This window comes from Oreochromis niloticus, linkage group LG10, assembly GCF_001858045.2.
Source record: "Oreochromis niloticus isolate F11D_XX linkage group LG10, O_niloticus_UMD_NMBU, whole genome shotgun sequence".
In the NCBI taxonomy this organism is placed as follows: Eukaryota; Metazoa; Chordata; class Actinopteri; order Cichliformes; family Cichlidae; genus Oreochromis; species Oreochromis niloticus.
The window spans coordinates 4493561-4513095 of NC_031975.2; the positions used below are offsets into that span (position 1 = coordinate 4493561).

Genomic DNA, 19535 nt, shown 5'->3' on the forward strand with positions numbered 1-19535 from the left:
GATGTGTCCCACAGAGATGAATGTGCTGTTTGAAAAATGCTTTTTGCACAAACCCATGGACGTACTAATAGGCACTGATACAAAACAGTTCTTGTGAATTCTGTTGGCAGTCAGCAATCAGTACAGTGTTTCGAAAATGAGATAGCACCGTTCCATTTAGGTGGTTATTCAGATGGAAGCCCAGCGCGAGACTTTTACCAGCCGCACTCCACATTGTAAACCCAGATTTACTTTGTTATTTTTATATGTTACAGTCATCACCGCCGACTGGAATGGCTCATAACAGCACTCCAATATGCAGTAGCTCATTTTGTTTTTGCTTTTGGAATACTGACAACATTCTTTTCTGCAGAAAGAAAAAAGACACAAAAACCTTTGTAGTCATTTCCGAGAACAAACACGCACTCACACAGTGAGTGTACCTTCCTCCTCCCCCCACCTGCCTGCCCATCTGTTCTGCACAGATCAATTAGGCTGTCAATACATTCAACCATGATCCACTGAAATGAGGCACAGTATAGCATTCAAGCTACAAGAAGATCCTAACTTGCGCCAGTTGAAAAATAACACTCAAAATCAGAGCAGGGAACTAAACGTCCTCCTCCTGTTACCTCAGAATCAGCAGCGTTAATCATCCATCCACTCTCTGAATCTTATTTGAGTAGTTTCGCTTTTTTCCAGCTGCTGGTCAAGCAGTTCTAGAAATGAATAATAAGTAATGCTAAAATAAACATGAGGTGAATTTGCGTATGCTTGTCGTTGAACAGCCGCTCATTATGTGTGTACCTATGATAATAGAATTTCACAGTCCCAAATATGCATTACGCATCAGATTGACTACACCTTATGATGCATTAATAACAAGTTATTTGTGTACTGGTCTGTAGTAAATAAATAAAAACACTTTGTAAACATATCAGTGGGGTGTTTTCGCTCGTTCATCTGCAAACTAAGGCTTGCACTCCCTCTCTTAATGGCACTGCTTATTATCTATGCTGCATGTTCCTACCACAGCGAGGCAAAATCAACAAACACTGAGCTCCTTCTTCATCAGGCATCAAGGGAAAGGACTTAAACTCATCTCTATTTAGCAGCAGGTGCTGACAGGACAAGTTAGCACTCCCTACTCCTTGAAGGTCTCAAGTGCAACTGCCTTTAGGGCCCAACACAGTATACCTAAGCTTCCAGCCTTGGGCTGCAGACAGATGGATTGCTTCAACATTAGATTTCAGTGGTTTTAGGCAAAGCTGGTCACAACACAGAAGGAGACAAAACAGTATTGTGCCATGAGGGTTGCTTGTGCAGCCTGTTATTGGACACTTCATGTGATAGAGGTGTTGTTTTCTGTATCGTAGTCACTGCGGTCTTCATCGCTGTCATTAGCAAATGATTAAAGTGACATGCATAAATTCACACGCTGTGTCAAAAAGTCCCTGCCAAACGCAGCATCTGACAACTTCCAGAGAGGCTGGCCTCCTGCATCCTCTGTGCCCGCAAAAATGGGACACATCCGATATGTCTGCCTGCTTCAAAGAGGCATTTGGTGTGTGCATTTTCCCAAAGAGAGTTGAGACAGGAAAAAAAAATCTTCATATAGATAATAATAATATGAAATAGCAAGTATTTCACCGCAGTGAGACCAAAAAAGATTCGAAAGTGTCTAAAGTTTTCCCCTCAGATTGTATTTGTGTCCCCCGTATGTGTGCAGACACGTACAGTGTCATGAAATCAACCCTCTTCCTTCCTTAGGTTTTTGTAGACACACATTGTCACAGACATATATATATAGAGAGGGAGAGAGAGAGAGAGAGACAAAGATATCCCAAGTACAGTTTTTGAATAATCATTTCACTTAATAAGGGAAATATGTTATCCAAACCTACCTGCCCTCTGTGAAAAACTCATTCTCCCTTAAACATAATAACTGTTTGTGCGAATTGCATTCCGGCTGGCAGTGAGACATGAATCTGAGCCCATTGTTAGTCAGTGGTGCTGACCTTCAGTCACTTGGATGAGTGACAAAACATTTCTCCCATATGAACACATTCAACTTAATGGGATTTCCTTACCTGGATGATTAAGCAGTGTTTGCGTTGTTCTTACAAACACTAACACTCCTCATCCTTTTATCGCTTCAGTGTCTGACTATCTGCCTAATAAAGGGTGAGGTCATCATGAAATCTGACTGGTGAAGCAGCCAATCAGATTTCATGTTTATCCTGTTTATATTATCTGCCGATGTTTGAAGCAGTGACATAACTCCGACTGCTGGAGAGTCAAAGAAAAAGCCCGTGGGTACTGCCACAGCTGTCAGAGCAGTAACTCAGTGCTGTGGATATATTTGTGAGTCTGGCACTCAAAAGCTCTGCATGAGAAAAAGCCACCTGATAATGGATTATTTTCTACACGGATGTGTCAAGGTGATGCCGTAGTAGCCAGAAACTGACAGCTACTGTTGATGATTTAATGGCAAGGTAAAAATCTGACAGGGACAGCTTTTTTTTCTGATGACGGTGTCGATACACACATCGAGTTGGGGATAGGAGGACTTTGTTTGCCCTGATGGGTGATTGATAGCTATGCCTAATTGATTGATTTCTTTAATAGGCACCTTACCTTCACCTCAAAAATCTTTGGAGTTGGTAGCACTTATAGAAGTGACAACAGATGGATGTTAATCCAGCTCTTGCTCTTTACAGTTTTTCCACTTCATGACTTAATGATACATCAGGACCAGTGTTACTTGAAATGTCCTCATCAGTACGTCAAGGCTGCATTTTACCACTTAAATAAAGGGTCTTGGAAATGTGTCTCATATATGATTGAGCTAATTGCTATCATGAGCTGGTTTTTTTAATAATACAGACACTCTCCATGTAGATTATTTCATGTTTGACTAGCAAGCTAAGAGTCAGTAGAACAAAATCAAACCACACACCACAGTTTACTTTTGTCATGTTAGTGATGTCGTGGATCCTCTTCAGGAAGTCGTTGTCTCGACCCTTTCCTCCCTCAAAATGCTGTGTGGTGTGATGTGTATTTTCAGAGAGATAGCAGCCAGCCTGCACATTTGTGTCTGTTTGTATAAGGGGACACGCATCCAATAGGGGCTAATCTTGAAATATGCTGTTGTGGGACAGGAAACCAGTGGCATTTCCTCACTGATGTGTTTGGCCACCCACAACCAGCCTTGTTCCTGTCTTGGAGTCCCCTCGAGGATTTCCTCTTTGACACGACTGAGAGACTGCACCTTCGTCAGCAATCACTAATGGACAGATAATTAGAGATAATGAACAATCGTGCCATCATCATACAGCCTTTCTGGAGCCAAACCATCCACTAACTATCTCCATGCTTATATTTCCCACCCCCCGCACCATCTCCACCCCCCACCCACCTACCCCCGTTCTGCACTCATCACAAAGAGCACTTACAGTGAAATGGGATGAAGTGTGGGAGTTCAGTCACCAAATACAGTTGCTGCTCTCTTCTTCTTTCAAAGCTTGAAACCGCTTTGGTGGAGTGAGCGGAAAACAAAATCGATGCTTGTACCAGCGGGCTGCTGGAGCTCCAACTGACAAGGTTTGTGATAACTTGAAGGATGCTGGTCTGGAGAGAATAGTTTAGCTGAAACATCCCCCACATTATTATGATTATTCATACCAGAATGTCAGGTGAAGTCTTGTTGAAGTATGTTTCAAAATAAACAGTAGAAATGTCCATTTTTAAGGCATTTTGCAGCCCTTCAGTCTCGTTTCTGTAGGTGTAAGTGAATCAAAGCTTAATCAACTTCCTAGTCTCTCAGGCATGTTGTACCACCAGGAACATTTTTAGTGGGAAAATGCTCTCTTCCTTTTGGAGCAGAAAATGCACTTTGCTCTCTAGCTTCTGCCTGGTCAGCCTGCACGAACATCCAGCCCATACAGTCTCTTCACCAGAGGAAGAGGCTATACTCACAGGGCCATTCTCACTCACATTTCCATGATCACTGCTTTTCAAAGAAACGAGCAGGACGAAGCATTTTCGGCCGCTTTCACACCAAACTGTTCACGGCCTCAGCAGAGACAGTATAAAAAACATAGAAGTTCCTTTTCCAAAGTTGACCCCACTCATTTAGATGCTTAGGATCAACACAGGCTCAGTTAAAGCTGTTGTCTCTTTATGGCTGGCACTTTGTATTGTCATGCAAGTACTTCATTTTATGTTCCCCAGAGGGTTAAAGAGTACAAGGCTGGAGGAAAAAACTGCAGCTTGCCTCGTTCGCTGCTGCCAGTTTAACTCTGAATGCACATTTCCAAATCACTTCCTGCAGCTTCAGTAAATAGAAGGTGGAGACAAGAAATCTCGACAAAGAAAAATAAGGGAGGAAAAGGAATTACAGCATCCTCTTCACTCCTCTGTTCCCTCTTTAAAGATTATTACGCTCCTCCTGTTAGCCAGTCAGAGGTACTTTTATTTCAACAGAAAGACTTTTTCTAACCAGGAGGAGCAGACCATGGAGGGAAGCTCGGTTATCTTGAGCGCAGTGTGAGGGTTAGCTCATCTTAGGCTTAATTTGACTTGCTAAGCCAGAGGCTGGGTTAATCTGTCTTCTTTACCACAAATCACCACAGAGCGATAAGGAATGCAGTGTTTGATGTATTGCAGTATTCTGATTTATTTGCAAGTCCTTCACATTGAAATGAAAGGCATTTCTCAGCCTGTCTGGTTTGGAAGACTCGCTGGGCCGGAGTGCCGTCCACGTTTTATGTCCTTTTCCCTCCAAGGCCTTCGTCAACCAAACGTTTCTGATACATACACAGTGTTACATTTACTCATGTTATCTATTTCAATAGAACTTTTATACCTAACTGCCTTGCTGCATTTTCACAGCGCTTTATAATATGAAATTTACAAATACAAGTGAGGTGTAACAGTTAGTGATTACTCAGATCAGGCCATTGGTAGAAGTTCAGTTATCGGCTAGTTTGATCCTTTTTTAATTTATTTATTCTATTATTTATTATACTTTTTTTTGTTTGCATATAGAAATGTTCTAAATTTCATGATTTCAGCTTGCTGCTCTAGTTTTTATTAGTAGTTTAGATTTTTTGAATCAAATTTGATTTGAAACTAGCGTTTCAGCGTTTCAGAGCTCCTTACACGGTTTTCCATAATATAATATTTGTTTTCTGTGTGTCCTATAATTTGACTTGTGGACTGGATTCACGCTCCACCAATGCGCTGAAACCTTCTGTGAGTCGCTGTGGTTGGCTCAGGGGTGGGCTGCATGCTGGAGACAGCTTGTACTTATGGCTGCAGCGCAGGATTTGTGTTGACCTCAAGATTGAGCCTTGTACAAATATCAGACAAAATGAGGACCCTTCTTGGATTTGCTGCATGAGTCTGACCACCAACTTATCACTGTACCATCTGTGTTTGGAAAATGCTGTCAGCAATGGGTGATGTGCCTTCAAATCTGCCTTCAGGTTCTGAATTAGTTTTGATTCATTTTCAATTAATTGCCCAGGTGTTCTTGAAAGATACAGAATAGATATCCTTCTACTTTATGTCTTGAAAGATACCAGTGGTGCGGTGATCAAATGCAGATCAATTCTCAGCCCCAGTCTTGTACCATTTGGACAGATACCGGGTTACTGGGTGTTCTGATTTTTTTTATCATTTAAGAAGAAGTAAATGTGCTTAGTGATGAAAGGTCTCTTTTGTTTGTGGTGCAATAAGGCAGGATTGGGGCTCGGAATCAACTGTAGATATCTGTGGGTTCTCTTTTGTACTCGTTTTAAAAGCACAGGACACACCAAGACATTTATTCTTGTACTAGATGAGACAAAGTTCTAGCTCTGTACTTTTTCAGGCTCCATTACAGAAAGGACATTGCAGTGGTGGTCGGTGCTCCCCTCGGCTGTTTTCTTCCCAGTTTTTCATTTGTTTTGTGAACTCGCTGTCCTCGCTATTTCTCCGTCACCCTCACGGGTTTAATTCACTCCCACTGTTTGTGAAAATCATTGAAGTTGTTTGAAAGTTTTAATGCATTTCTACTGATGTTTCAGGATATATATTTAAATATTCTAAATACAGAGTGCTTTCTGTGCTGAGCTCTTGGATTTTGAGTCTGGCACTTTAGATTCATCAGATAAGGAGGGAAATTTCATGCTGAATAGGAAGAATTATTTCCTGGAATAAGCAGCTTTGTAGTTACACCAAGTAAGAATCAAGTTACTGTATCATCCCACTTTACAGCTGAAGGAAGGCTATGGAATGATATAAATATATACAGACTTAACTGTTTGTAAGTATATAAGCAGTGGTGGGAAGTACTGAAGTACAAATACTTTGTTACTGCACTTAAGTGTTTTATTTTTTGGTACCTGCACTTGAGGATTTATTTAAGCGTCTCGAGGCGACTGAATTCATTTGATTTTTACTTCCTACACTTTGAGAAAGTTATCCTTATTTTCTGCTCACATTTTTAAAACAGACTCTTTATCCTGAGTTTAGCGCATTTGAGGAGAGTTAATATTCTACGTCATTGTCCGCCTTCCACTCCGATTTGAATCCAAATTTTAAGGAACAATAACACATAAAAGAGAATCCTATAGACGTAAGGATTTTAAAACATCATTTGTACCCACTCATCAACAATCCAGAGATGTTCTGGTTGTGGAGCTTCAGTATAGCTAGTGCTACAGAAGAGAAGCGAATGTAAAGGGAGTAACATTTTTAAGTGGCAGGCAAATTCAAATGCAACAGGTTTCCTAAAATTTCAAAATACACAATAACATATATGTTAACATACTGACATGTAAAAAAATTAGATCTGATTTATTTATTTCCATTTATTTACTTTAAATTTTTATGTTAAAGACTAAAGACAACTATCTGCTCTTTGAATTACTGTGATGTAGTAACAATGCAGATAGATAGGCACTCACCTGTAGCACATTTGTAGTTGATTAAACCTGAAAAAGAAAAACTCTACTAGGTTTACCAGAAGCTGCTATTGACCACAACCCTGCCAGCATTATCACTATAGGCTAATGAGTTTGTAGATGCAGCGAGGGTGGGGTGGGGGGGTTCCCCTCATAGATGAGAGATTTGCTGATTAGCATTTCTCACAAAAATTACAGTTCATGCATCAGAAACAGTTCAATTAAAGACATTTTTCAGACATAGTCTTGAGAGATATTTGCAGAAAGTGAAGTAAAGATAACAATGATTGGAAATATTAGAAAGTCTGGTTGGTCTAGATTAGTGTCAGCTGATACAGACATACGATCAACACTGACCCGAACGTTTGGTGAGTTAAAAACCTGATTTGAATCTTTTAGACACTCAAATCATTTGTCAAGTGTGGTTATTTACAAGTCCTTACTAAGGTAAAATGATAATGCAATTTTAAAAAAAATAACGTTGTTTTATCTTTGCAACAAGTGAATCGATAACTTACTTTACTTACTTGCTTATTTTATTGGACCCTCTGGTGAACAATATCAACCCTTCTAACGTGCTTATAAGGTGTGTCTCTTCTTTATGTGCTGAGGCCAGTATATCAGCAAATAGCTGATATCTTATATATTGCCCCTGCTAATGTATTGGTTGGGCTCAATCTGCAATTCTCAGTCTGCCAGAAATGTTACTACTGATGAACCGTTGCCCATACCTGTGCTTCGTTGCTCTTTTTTGGAGAGGATGACATTAAGGAGCCTGAGATTTTGCACTTAGATTATATCCACATGTTAATTTGTTGACTTTTCCTTGGTTACTCCCAAGAATTTACTCTTTGTCTAAATTTGCCCTTCATTCTGCAGTGTAACAAAACAACACTGCACAGCCTTTATCCTTACATTGTAGAGCATTACATATTTCATACTTGCCAATAGTCCTGTTCTTTAGCTGTGATGAGAATTTCTAGAAGTTTCTCCCGTAGGTGGGATGTGGTGACTGCAAAGCTGCAGAAAGTTTCATATTGCATTTCTTGTATTTCTTTGTCCAGTTTTTTAATTAGGAAATAAAAACAATTTTCGCAACAGGATCTAAACAGGAACTCTCACACAATATCTGTTTTTGATTTGACAATTTAGACAGTATTGCATCTTTTCTTCACTCTCTGTTAACCAGACTGCAGTTCTCACAGGATAGACTCCCAGAGCATCCCTGTGGCTTTATTATCTCACATGTATCATTGAGAGTTGCTGCCATCCTGCTGTATTACACGATGGATGGGAGCTAATAGGTCCTCAGAGGGCCCCGACGTTCCTATTAGAAAGTCTTCTCAAGACAAGCAGTCAGACTGTCGAGACTCCAAACTGTCCATTTAACCTGATTGGAGTTCATCTTTTCCAGCCTTGCACTTATCCGTTACATACCATATGTCTACGCTCGCTCGGTAGCTGAGCGGTGCTGCTTGCCTTAGAAATTCAAATATCCTTGTATGCATAGCAGTATAGTCATTTTCTGTTATGCTGATCTGCAACCATTTTGCCTTTCTGTAACATCATATTTATGTCGGAATCAATGTGGGTATTGTAGAAGTTGAGAAAATGACATTTTTCCATAGTACTTGCGGAACATTTCCCGGCTGCAGTGACATTTTGCTGTCATCCTTTCAGTGGAGCCGTAGATTTCTGTGTGACATCCCACATATTGCTACAGTGGGAGAGAGATCATTTCTCCAAGCTTGCTTTGCTGTGGATAGCAGGCGTGTTATCTGTCAAGAGTTGGTCTTCAGTGGTTGCAACTTGGACGTTCTCTTGATAATATTTAGCTCAGTCGCACATGATGGTCTCGTCCTCCTTAAAAGCTTTTGCTTTACATTTCCACATGACTTGTTCCAAGCAGCTTTTACTGTAAAATTTATGAGTCAGCTCTTAAAGGCTGTGCCCTGCTGAGTTCTCACAACAGACACCCCCCCCCCCTCCAGATATCCCCGATCAGACAGGCTCAGCTCAGCCACGATGCTACTACCTTAAAGCTATTAGATGAACAGTCTACAGCTCAGAGGCCTTGAGGGAGGTCAGAGAGCACTTAACCAAATGACAACTGTTTTCTGTTAGTGTTCGACAGAAGAGCAACCTTTTAACAATATTACTTTATTTGATTCATTTTTAGAAATCCTTCACATCAAAAGTTTTCTCTGGTAGTGCTGCAGCGTAGAATTCCATTTGGGTTTTCACAGAAAACGTCAACGCTGATTCTAAATTTGATCAGTGCAAGTTCAGGCTTATATTTTCCGTCACAAGGTGCTTTTTTGGGGAATAGTTTGTATAAATTAGACTATCATGAATTCTTGAATTAAAATACAATCACTTTCAGCCCCAGTTCAAAGTCATCAAAAAACTAAGACTGTAAAAACATTTTAGTCAACTGAAATGTGAAGAAAGTGGTAATGTTTGATGCAAGATAACAAGTAACAGTACTTTAAATGTAATTTTAGGTGTATCCTTATCTTGTGTCATGCTTTCAGTGCTTGGCACACAGATTCCCAGCTGCTATTTGAATCTCACTAAAAGCAACTTCAAAGCTTTTGCACATTTTCCTCCTATCCTGAGCTTCCTATCTCTTTGAATGTAATTTCATCGAGAGCAAGACTGTCATATGGTACTCTATATCCCATCAGCAAAAAGCACTTTAGTGGAGTTTTTAATCCCCCAAAACCTTCTTGAGGATTTGTCGCTTTGAAGGCGAGAATTTTGACTGCTTTTCTTATCAGACGTTATCAGACAGAAAGTCTTAACCTTTGAACTTCCTTTTATCCATGCACCTGTGGGATGAACTATTGTAGCGATCTTTCTTTTCTGTCACCCTGCAGCACATCGTCTACAACTTTCCTATGCTGCAGGCACGTTTTAAGCTATCTCTCAATATTAAAGGATGAGCACAGGGAGCTGATCACCTCATGGGTTAAAGATTCGTCCAAATGCAACAGTGTCACTATCTGCTCGCTTGTAGCTCTGTCTGCTTTTCGTTTTCAGTCTTCTTTACACGCAAATTTACTCAAAAGCTTTCACGATTGAAAGCAATTTAGACAAAACCTATTAAAGCCTTATTTGAGCAATCATGGCATCAGTGGTGTGGAATAAAACTACAGTCCAGAGCTCAGCTGCAACGCTCCTAAAAAATAAACAGCAATTCATGTTTTCTGTTTTCCTGTTATATGCACAGCGCTCGGGCTAATCTCCTGCTGTGAATGTTCTAAAAAGACAACACTGCTCAACATTAGGATATTGCTAAGCATTGCAGCACTCCTATAATTTACAAAACAGCACGGCTTGCTAGTATAGTGGTGAGGCAAGACAAATCAGAAATACACTCATGAATCCCACAAGCGTCTGAAAAACACCGACGATGATGCACCTCCTCTTCTCTTGCTTTCGTTTGCTCTCCAAGGTGATGTTTCACTTGTGCCTCGTGGTTTTTGAGTTTGTGTTATTGCTTTTCTGACATTACAGCACAACCGTCATGCTATCATTTGCAACTCCGATTCTAAAAAAAATAATAAAAAATCAGGCATTGTCTAAAATGTAAAAAACAAAAAAACACAGAATGTAATGATTTGGATTAAATTCAAACACAGAAAACACGTCAAATGTTTAAACAGAGAAAAACAATGTGACTTTGAACAGCATCCCCACTTGAACAACAGTCTATGAAAGTCTGGGAACTGAGAAGACCAGCTGCTGGAATGTTGTCCTGTTCTTGTCCGTTATCAGATCACATCATGATGTGCTAAATGTTTTCAACTGGTGAAAGGTCTGGACTGCAGGCAGGGCAGTTCAGCACGATGCCATGGTGTTGTAATAGACACAGTATGCGGTATAGATAGGTGCATATGTTGATCCTAAACTTCCATAAACCTTTCAGCATTTATTGTGTTCGGTTTACATATTTGACATGTTTTCTATGTTTTATTGTTAAAAAAAATATGGATTTATTAGTAGCTGTCCCAACTTTTTCGGGAGTAAGTTTGATTATTGGGCAAAGGAGAGCAAAATTTGGAGGTGGTAGAAGAACCTGGGGAGTTACCCCACTTTAATCTCTCTCTGCTTCTGTCTTTCAATCCAGCTTTCAGAAAAGAAAGAGAAAACTTGCAGAGCTCTGAACAAGAATTCAATACATTTGGACAGATTAGCACAAACCTGAACCCCAAACACCTGTCGAGACCACTCAGCAAAGCATTCTTTGAAAGTAAAGTACAGAGCTGATTATACGTGTTCAGTATCTTAGTATGTGCGCGGTTCAGTCAGCCTACTTTCTCATCAGCTTGAGATCAGAGTGGTTCCTGCGATTTACTGCCTTCATGCTTCTCATCCACGGCTCAAGGATTTGCTTTTAGTTTTATAGATGCTGAATTTAGAGCATGTAATTTCACACGTCCTCTCGAGTTATACTTGAAATGTAACATTATGTGCTCATTTCACACAGTCGTGTTGTTGGTGATAAAATGACGAGTTCAGCTGCAGTCCAGCTCAAGAGGTTTGGAAATAGGCGAGCTGAGTGTGTTTTTACAAGTTTTGCCGCCCACTTGCCTTTTGTGTGCAGTGGCCAATATGTAAAAAGGAAAAAAAAGGCTGAGGACTTTTAGGCTCGTTAGGTGTGATCCTTTCCACTGGTATGCTTTTGTAACCATGCTCTTCACATCCATAGTCTGTGACCAATGTAGTTTTACGGTATTCCCATTGTACAAACTTCTGCTTATACTCAGTTCAGTACCTTGAAATGAGGTTTTTGTATAATTTGGCATTAATGACTAAGCAGATGCTGTGTTCCTATGACACGGGAGAACACAGCATGTGTGTTCTCCCGTGTCAAATGACATTGGCTGTATCACGATAAAACATGCACCACAAATGTAGTCTTTAACTCGTCTCTCCTCTGGTGTCTTTTTCCACCAGGATCCCGACCCAGATTAGAGGATGCCGCCCCTCGGATTGTAGAGCATCCCTCTGATTTAATTGTGTCCAAGGGGGAGCCAGCTACCCTCAACTGTAAGGCTGAGGGGCGTCCGACTCCGATGGTGGAATGGTACAAAGATGGAGAGCGGGTCGAGACTGATCGAGAGGACCCTCGGTCCCACAGGATGCTATTACCCAGTGGTTCCCTCTTCTTTCTGCGAATTGTACACGGAAGGCGAAGCAAACCTGATGAGGGTGTGTATGTGTGTGTGGCGCGCAACTACTTGGGTGAAGCAGTCAGTCGCAATGCATCGCTGGAAGTGGCAAGTAAGTGTCTTTGATGTTTTTGCTATAAGGGCTTGTGTGAGTGTGTGTTGGTGTTTGTGTTAGTGTGTGTTAGTGTGTGGAGCTTGTGTGAGTGTGTGTTGGTGTGTGGCGCTTGTGTTAGTGTGTGTTGGTGTATCTGTGTGTTTTAGCGTGGGTTCACAGCAACACTGATTTCAGTGTTTTATAAATTAAAGAGCCTATAGCACAAGAGAAAGGATGGTTCCTTATGAGCAGCACTGGGCGATGGTGGGAAGGACGAACTCGGCATTAACAGACAAAACCAGGCTCAGGGAGGGGGCAACCATCTGTTGTGATCTGTTAGCTGGGAGGTGAGGGAAGACAGAAAAAAAGAGTGCGTCACGAGAAGTCACCCAGCTGCCTGAGCCTATTGGATCACAGGTTCCAGCCCTTTAAAGTCTAACTTAAAAGTAGGGAATGCCCCTCTCTCTCGAATCCAAACTGGGAGCTGGTTCCACAGCAGAGGGGCTTTGCTGGTTCGGCAAAATACTAAGCAGCAGAGGCAACAAGAAACAAAAGAATATAGTGTGTATTGAGAAAAGCAGTCCACATAACAAGTGTCAAATATCATGTAGTTTCAGTAAAAATGAATGAAATCACAGATAAAACTCACAGAATAATAACATTAGCTGCGTTTTAAAAGCAGAGGTTTGCAGAGGAAGCTTCAAAACACTCTGCTCTCTTATCATCGCTTTCACTTGGCTGAGTTAACTTAAGACACCACCCCTGACCTTGGTGTCAGATCTCCTGGCAGCTTTACCCAGAGCCCCACTCACCCTTCTCTCCAGCCTCCACTGCCCAGGCCTCTGTGACCAGGCCTGTTAATGTAGATAGATGACAGCTAGCTCCGACAACAGAGATAACAGTTGTCGCCACTGGACAGGAAAGCTGAAAAACTGTCTCGCAGGGAGGGGACCAAAGGCCACTGTTAGTTGGCAGCTTCTCACTAGCAGATGTTCGATCCTTAAAATACAACAATCTCCTGTCAGATGGGTTTCGCAACAAACACCTCTTGATTTTTTTCCCCGTCATCATGCTTCCTGTGAACAGTGAGATTGGGCAGAGCCAATTAAATCTTTGCTGCTAGATTCGCTTATTGTCTTTAGTTTTAGAAAATCATTATAAAGTCAAAGTTTATTTTGACAGCGGCAGCAGGTAATTTCAAGAAATCCTGTCAGTTTATAATACAAACATAGTTGGGGACTAGTTTGTTGCTCTCTCTGTGTAGACATATAATATGACTTGTCAGATGACATCTATAATGAGCAGAATCATTGGTAGTGACAGTGATAGCCAGGCTCTACAGCTCCTCTGATATCTTTCTTAATCTGCTCATTTAGACAAACCTGCCTCCAGCAGCTGTTGCAGATTCACATTTCCTCTAATCCCCCTCACTCAGGCTTCTCCTAGTATCGGCTTCCCTTTAAAACTATAACCATCTCTTGTTCCACTAACGGAAACCAGCTGAATATGGTCAAACAAACCCTGATCCCCACTAAAAACTAGCAAAGCCCTAGCTTCTTGTGCAACACTTTGTAGCCAGGTGTCATATTTTCCTGAAATGCTCTCCCCACAAAGGTAATAATAATACTGAATTCGCTCGTCCGCCTCAACAGAAGAACGGCCCATGAATCATTCTCCATCCTCAATAAGCAGCTGGGATCTGCACAGTGTGTCCGTCACCCCGACTAAAGCGTTCGTCAAGTAGCGTGAAGAATTACCTTTCACTTTGGTCTCGCTCTGTTTCAGTATCAACATCAGCTGCGGGGTGTTTTTTGAAGTGTAAGCTGTATGTGGAAACCTGGACAGGTAGAGTAGGTGGAGGTGTTGTGAATCACTTTTCGCTTTTCAAAAAGAGGAAAGAAATGAATCAGCGACAGAGGCCGTACATTTCTCGCTCCACATGAATAATTCCCAATGTTCTCCTCAACTCTTTCTTCGTGCTGTGCTAGTTTTAAGTTCTTCTTAAGACATGCAAAGATGCTCCTCCTGCTTTTCTTCATTCATCACATTAGCATAGCGCTCAACCAAAAGTTATGGTTTCCAGCACCCTTGCTATATATCTGACAGCTGTTAAAGGTTACCAGAGAGTTTAATCTTCTTTGTAGGCCCACATCAACAAAATCTAACACTCAATCTCTGTGAGGTGGTGGAAGGTCACAAGGGTTTATCTTTAACACCAGTGTGATTTCAGCCTGCAGTGCCACTAGCTGATCAGTCCTGTTTCTGTATATCCAGCTTCCTCCATTAATACTGTGGTGTCATGAGGTGACATTGTGCACAGCTGCCTGCAAACACACACATGCACACGGACATAACTTGGCTCACAGCGGTTGCTTTCACAGATAAGCATCCCTAATCCATGTTGGTAGAGGGAAAACCGATGTATTTTTACTTGTGTCTTCATGCCAGCACACAGACACGCTTTTGGAGTATCGCCCCCAGAGAGAGACAGAGAGGGAGATTGTATAGAACAAACAGTTGCCAAAGCCAAAGCCAGGCCAGTGCCAGCTCCTTCCAGGCCCCTCTGCACGGCACCAATTGGGCCTGAGATGAGGCCAGAGGCACATAAGCCTGCCTGGAGCTGCCTGGGGGGCTCAGCATGGCACCAAAAAGGCACAAGATGGCACTTTGTGGCATGGTGTCACTTTGCTCCCCAGCCGGTGACTTGGAAGCACTGAGGGCAAACTGAGAGAGAGCTGCATTGTGTATTGGTGTGTATATTTGGTACTGAGGTGAAAGCCAACACAGCGGGAAGGGTGGAAGGTTCAGGAGGTTTAACCCCTCACGGACCATCTGCTGTAAGCTGAGAAGCAAGCAGGGTGATGACAGCCAGTGTGCTGCAGTATGGATAAACTGGCAGAATTTTCCAGCGCTGACAAACATGCCTGGAACTGCTTTATTTTGAAAAGATTTATATCACATGTTAGTCTTTTAATGTTCTTTATGTATACACCAAAAGTGACAGGAGCAAAAAAGTAGATCTGTTACTACCAGAGGTTCTTTCATGTAGAATTGAAGCAACACTCCCTCAGCTTAGCTGAAGCTTGGAAGTTATGGATACTTCACCAGAAATCTTCTTTTGAAGATGAAAGACCTGTTCAGGCTTAAAAAGATGGCTCTAAAATGTTTATCGGTTCCTCAGTGACAGAGAACATCTGCTGTCGTCAGCTCCGATTCAGTCTGCAATGTTTAACACATATTATTTGCACTAGCTCCCATAATTCCCACACCTCACAGCACATCCTCGTGCCTAAACAGCAGAACAGGTCGATCACCAGTGACTCATGAAATATATATGAGCCGTTCCTTGCACCGCTCATAAAGATTGACAACAATGACATTTAGAGACGGAGGCTGAGATTATACCTTATAACGAGCCACAATATTTTTCAAGTAATTCCATTACAATAGCCCCAGAAAGCACCAACACCACAAGCATGCCAGAGAGGTACATACGAGGGACTCAAATTACCTAAAGTTAAGCCTCCTAGACAGCTAACAACCAAAGCTCGCTTTAGACTTTAAATTTACATTTACATTTAGTATCCAAATGTGTTTGCCCACTGTGTAGTTGTTATAAAAGGTGGAGGTGTCTGTAGAGAGAAAAAACATTTTTGTACCAATCCATAAGAATCTTTTTAATGCTGTGAATTTGGGCATTTTTACATGGGGGCTGATTCAGTCTGGAGCCAAGTACTACGGCTTTTGGCATTTCCATGTAGGATTAGTTTTTTCCCACAGACTACCTGTTGACTACTAAAAAAACTGCTTGGTTAGGTTTAGGGAAAAAAAGCCTTTGGGTTAAACTAAAGTACGTATTAAAGGCAAAAAATCACCACATATGTCTTATTAGTGAAGTTGTGTGAATACAAATAGTAGTATTCCAAGTAAAAAAGATATCTATGTGTGCCTTAGAAATAATTTTATTGGTCAGCATCACTCCAAGGTATTGGAATGGAATTTTACAAATGATGACGAGAGCTAAAATTAGGAAGTTTTAGTTGAATTTATGAACCCTTAATAAGCATAGTTATTCAGAAGAAGTTAAATAACTTTCTTTTCACATTGACTAAGTTTTTTGCAGGTACGAATTTGTTTTAATCATTTTTTCACAGCAGTAAAAAGACCATTGTTCTTTTGCAAGCATTTATTCAGTGCTAATTACACACTCAATACCTCATTAAGGATGGTTCTACTTAGTTGCCTCAGATTTAGTTTTCATTTATTAATGACACATTTGATGAATGGATGCTGGATCCAAGAACAGTTAGCCTTTTGAAGTATCAGCAGATGTAGCTAAACCTCACAGGTGATGTTGCTAGCAGATGAAAGTAATTCTACATTTTAAAAAAATTAGATGATGTGTTGCTACATAATACATTTGAGAGCTTTTAAAAAAATGCTGGAACAAAAGAGAGTAGTCATACCAACAGAATTACTGCACAATTTCTTTCACTTTGTACTGTTTGTGTAGCTGTTATTTAGCAGTAGTCCCAGCCTGTATGTAGCACTGCCCTGCTTTAAGAGCACATCCTCCATCTCTAGTATACCCGTCCAAATTGTGTTTTTCACCCCAGTCCTATCCGATTTTGCGAGCTAAAAAGGATCCTTCGATCCTGAAAATGTGGCATACAAAATTGTATGGCACGTCTGTTGGAAGCTAGTCAGCACAATAGTCCTAACGGACCAGAGACCCCTGGGCGGAGATTTGACATTCAGAGTGACTTGCTCGAGCTCTTGGCGGCTTTTTACTTTGAGTGCTTTACAACTCTGACATTTTTATTATGCCTGCTACTCTGCCTGGCTTTATTGCTCATGAATATTCACACCAACCGGTGAGGGGAAATGGCACTTTTTCCAACGTGCTTGGGGCGGAGTCAAAGGAACTTCAAATAAAGCTGACGGTGGTAAACTCTAAGGCTTTTATTGCCCCCAAAACCAACTCACACCCGTTGTTCTAAGGTCAGTTCGAGGTTAACCTTCACAGATTCAGGATAGCAGCTGTCTTGAGAATTTTAGGGAATGAACAGGTGGAGACATGATAAAATTGTCTCCCTCTGTCTTTTTTGTGAATTTCATGTGTGTGTGTAAACATGTGTAAGTCTTTGTAACTATAGTCCAGGCCAACTTTCTCACCCTTTGTAATCCTCTCCAGAAACAGCTGAACTGCACTGTCACCAGCTGGATGCTGCTTTCCCTTTTCAGCTCTCTTGCTCTCTCTCACACACACACACACACACACACACACACACACACACACACACACACACACACACACATATGCAGTGTGTGTACACACACCTGTCATACTGGCTTTGATCACTGTGACCCCTGTGCAGAAAAATGGATTTCAAGGTTTATGAATCTGAAAATGAGAAAAGGTGTTGGTAGGTTTAGGGGAGTTAGGAGAGCAGGACAGAAAAGTGGTGTGGTGTGGCTTTCTTAAAAGAGCATTCGCTCTGCACGCTGCCTGTGCCGTCCTAGAACGGATCTCTATCTCTGCTGGTAACCCCGGTGGTCTGAAGCCATATGGGATGTGATATGAGTTCTGTTGAGGCTGTGTCACAAACAGTGGAGGACAGCCGTGCTGATTTATGTGCTCTGTATATGTATGGCTAAGTGGCCATTGACCCGTAGTCATACCGCAGCCAGTCAAGTGTAAACAGAGGCTGAGGTCAGTGCTGTTAACACCAGAATGAAAATGAACATTAAAATAAAGCTGCTGTTGGTGCTGAATGACATTTTAGTGTGCTTTGTGCTTTGTGTGCTTTCCACTTAAAGAAGGTATAAAGACATAACATAACATAACAACATAATCTTCAAGTGATTAAAGATGAAACAAGGCTGGTGGAAGGTTTTGCTCTTCAAGCTAGCATAATTTTGAAACCTACTGACTATCAGCTGATGACTCAGTGTTTTTGAGCAAGAGCCAATGTTTCAGGCCTTCCAGTATATCAGCAGATGTCTGGGCCAAGATCTCCTGTTCCATTGGGCATCTGTTTGCAGTCCAACTATAAATGCTGACAAAAAAGTCACTTTCTTGTCACATAATAGCCATTTCTGAAATTGTATTTCATCCCTCATTCAGCTCTCGTCATTGGCTTGCCACACGGACCAAAGAATACTTAAATGCCTGTGTGTGGAGGCTGTATTACTAATAGACTTAAGCTTCTTTTACACTGTTAATAACCTTTCAGATTTTTTCAGTTAGCCTTTTAAAGCTGTTACTCTGATTTGAATCAGCTGATGTTATCATATCATTATGTCTTAGATGTCTTTTAAAGAGAGGTTATTGACATATGCTGATATCTAAAATTGAGCTGGAAATCTTCAGCACTTAAATAAGTGTGATGATTGTAACTTCTCCATAATTGGTTGCTCATAGAATTAGTAAGCAGTCTTCTCGTTAGCAGAGAATTTGCTTGCTGAGTCTCACATTCAGACCTCCCAGCATTTTTGTTTGCATCCACAGCAGCATAGTAAAGTTCCATACCTACAGACTTACCATGGAAAGGTTTGTGTTTGTTTTTATTCACCGCACTGACTGAGTGATACTGTACCATCACCACTCCTACTAAACTCTGCAGCAGCAGAACTATCAGTTGCTCAGAGATAAAGATAACTTCTTTGTGTTTGTGTGTGTGTGTGTATTTGTGTGACTTCTGAGGTGTGTCCATCCTTCACTAATGGGATTGCAGGTCTCGGCCTTGCGGAGCACAGAGCTGGTGGTTATTCTGATCTTAGAAAGGGGGGATCAGATGGTCGGAGTGAGGCCGTCAGCTTAACCCCCTCTGTATGATCCGACCGTCTGCTGGTCGTTGAGCCAGACCCACTAGCCAAACACTTCTCCAGAGGATAACCATGAATTAATTAGACCATTCAGTGTGTGCGCGCGTGTGTGTTCCAAGAGACAAAAACCAAAGGGTGAGGGGTTAGACTGGGGGTTGGGGGTGGTTGTGGAGGGTGGGGGGGCATTGACAACAGGTGATGTAGCCTCCTCCCCCTCTTCAACAAGAGTGTTACACAGAGGCCATGGGGGATGCAGACAACAATAAAGGTCCCGTGCTCCAACTGTTGTGTCCAATCACGCCCCATTGTGTCTCTGCGCTACTGATCGCAGGCACTGCACTGCCTTATACACAAGGTCCTCTGCTAAACCACTGTGCTAATTGGTAGCATGAATATGTTGCATTTGTCCATTAAGTTAATCAAGATGAACTCAAATTAACCATTTGAGCCATCAGCACAACTAAAGGGTTGTTTTCTCTGTCTGTGAAGACCTAGCTTGGAAGGTTC

The 19535-nt window shown here is 41.5% G+C and overlaps 1 protein-coding gene across 5 annotated transcripts in view; it reads left to right on the forward strand.

The window, feature by feature from the left end:
• robo3 (roundabout, axon guidance receptor, homolog 3 (Drosophila)) overlaps positions 1-19535 on the forward strand; it is a 155806-nt gene that overhangs the window by 74743 nt on the left and 61528 nt on the right. For all 5 annotated transcript variants that reach the window (XM_019364085.2, XM_019364086.2, XM_005454563.4 and 2 more), the window contains exon 2: positions 11892-12218. In XM_019364085.2, the coding sequence (XP_019219630.1) occupies positions 11892-12218 (327 nt within the window). The remainder of the gene's footprint in view (positions 1-11891; positions 12219-19535) is intronic.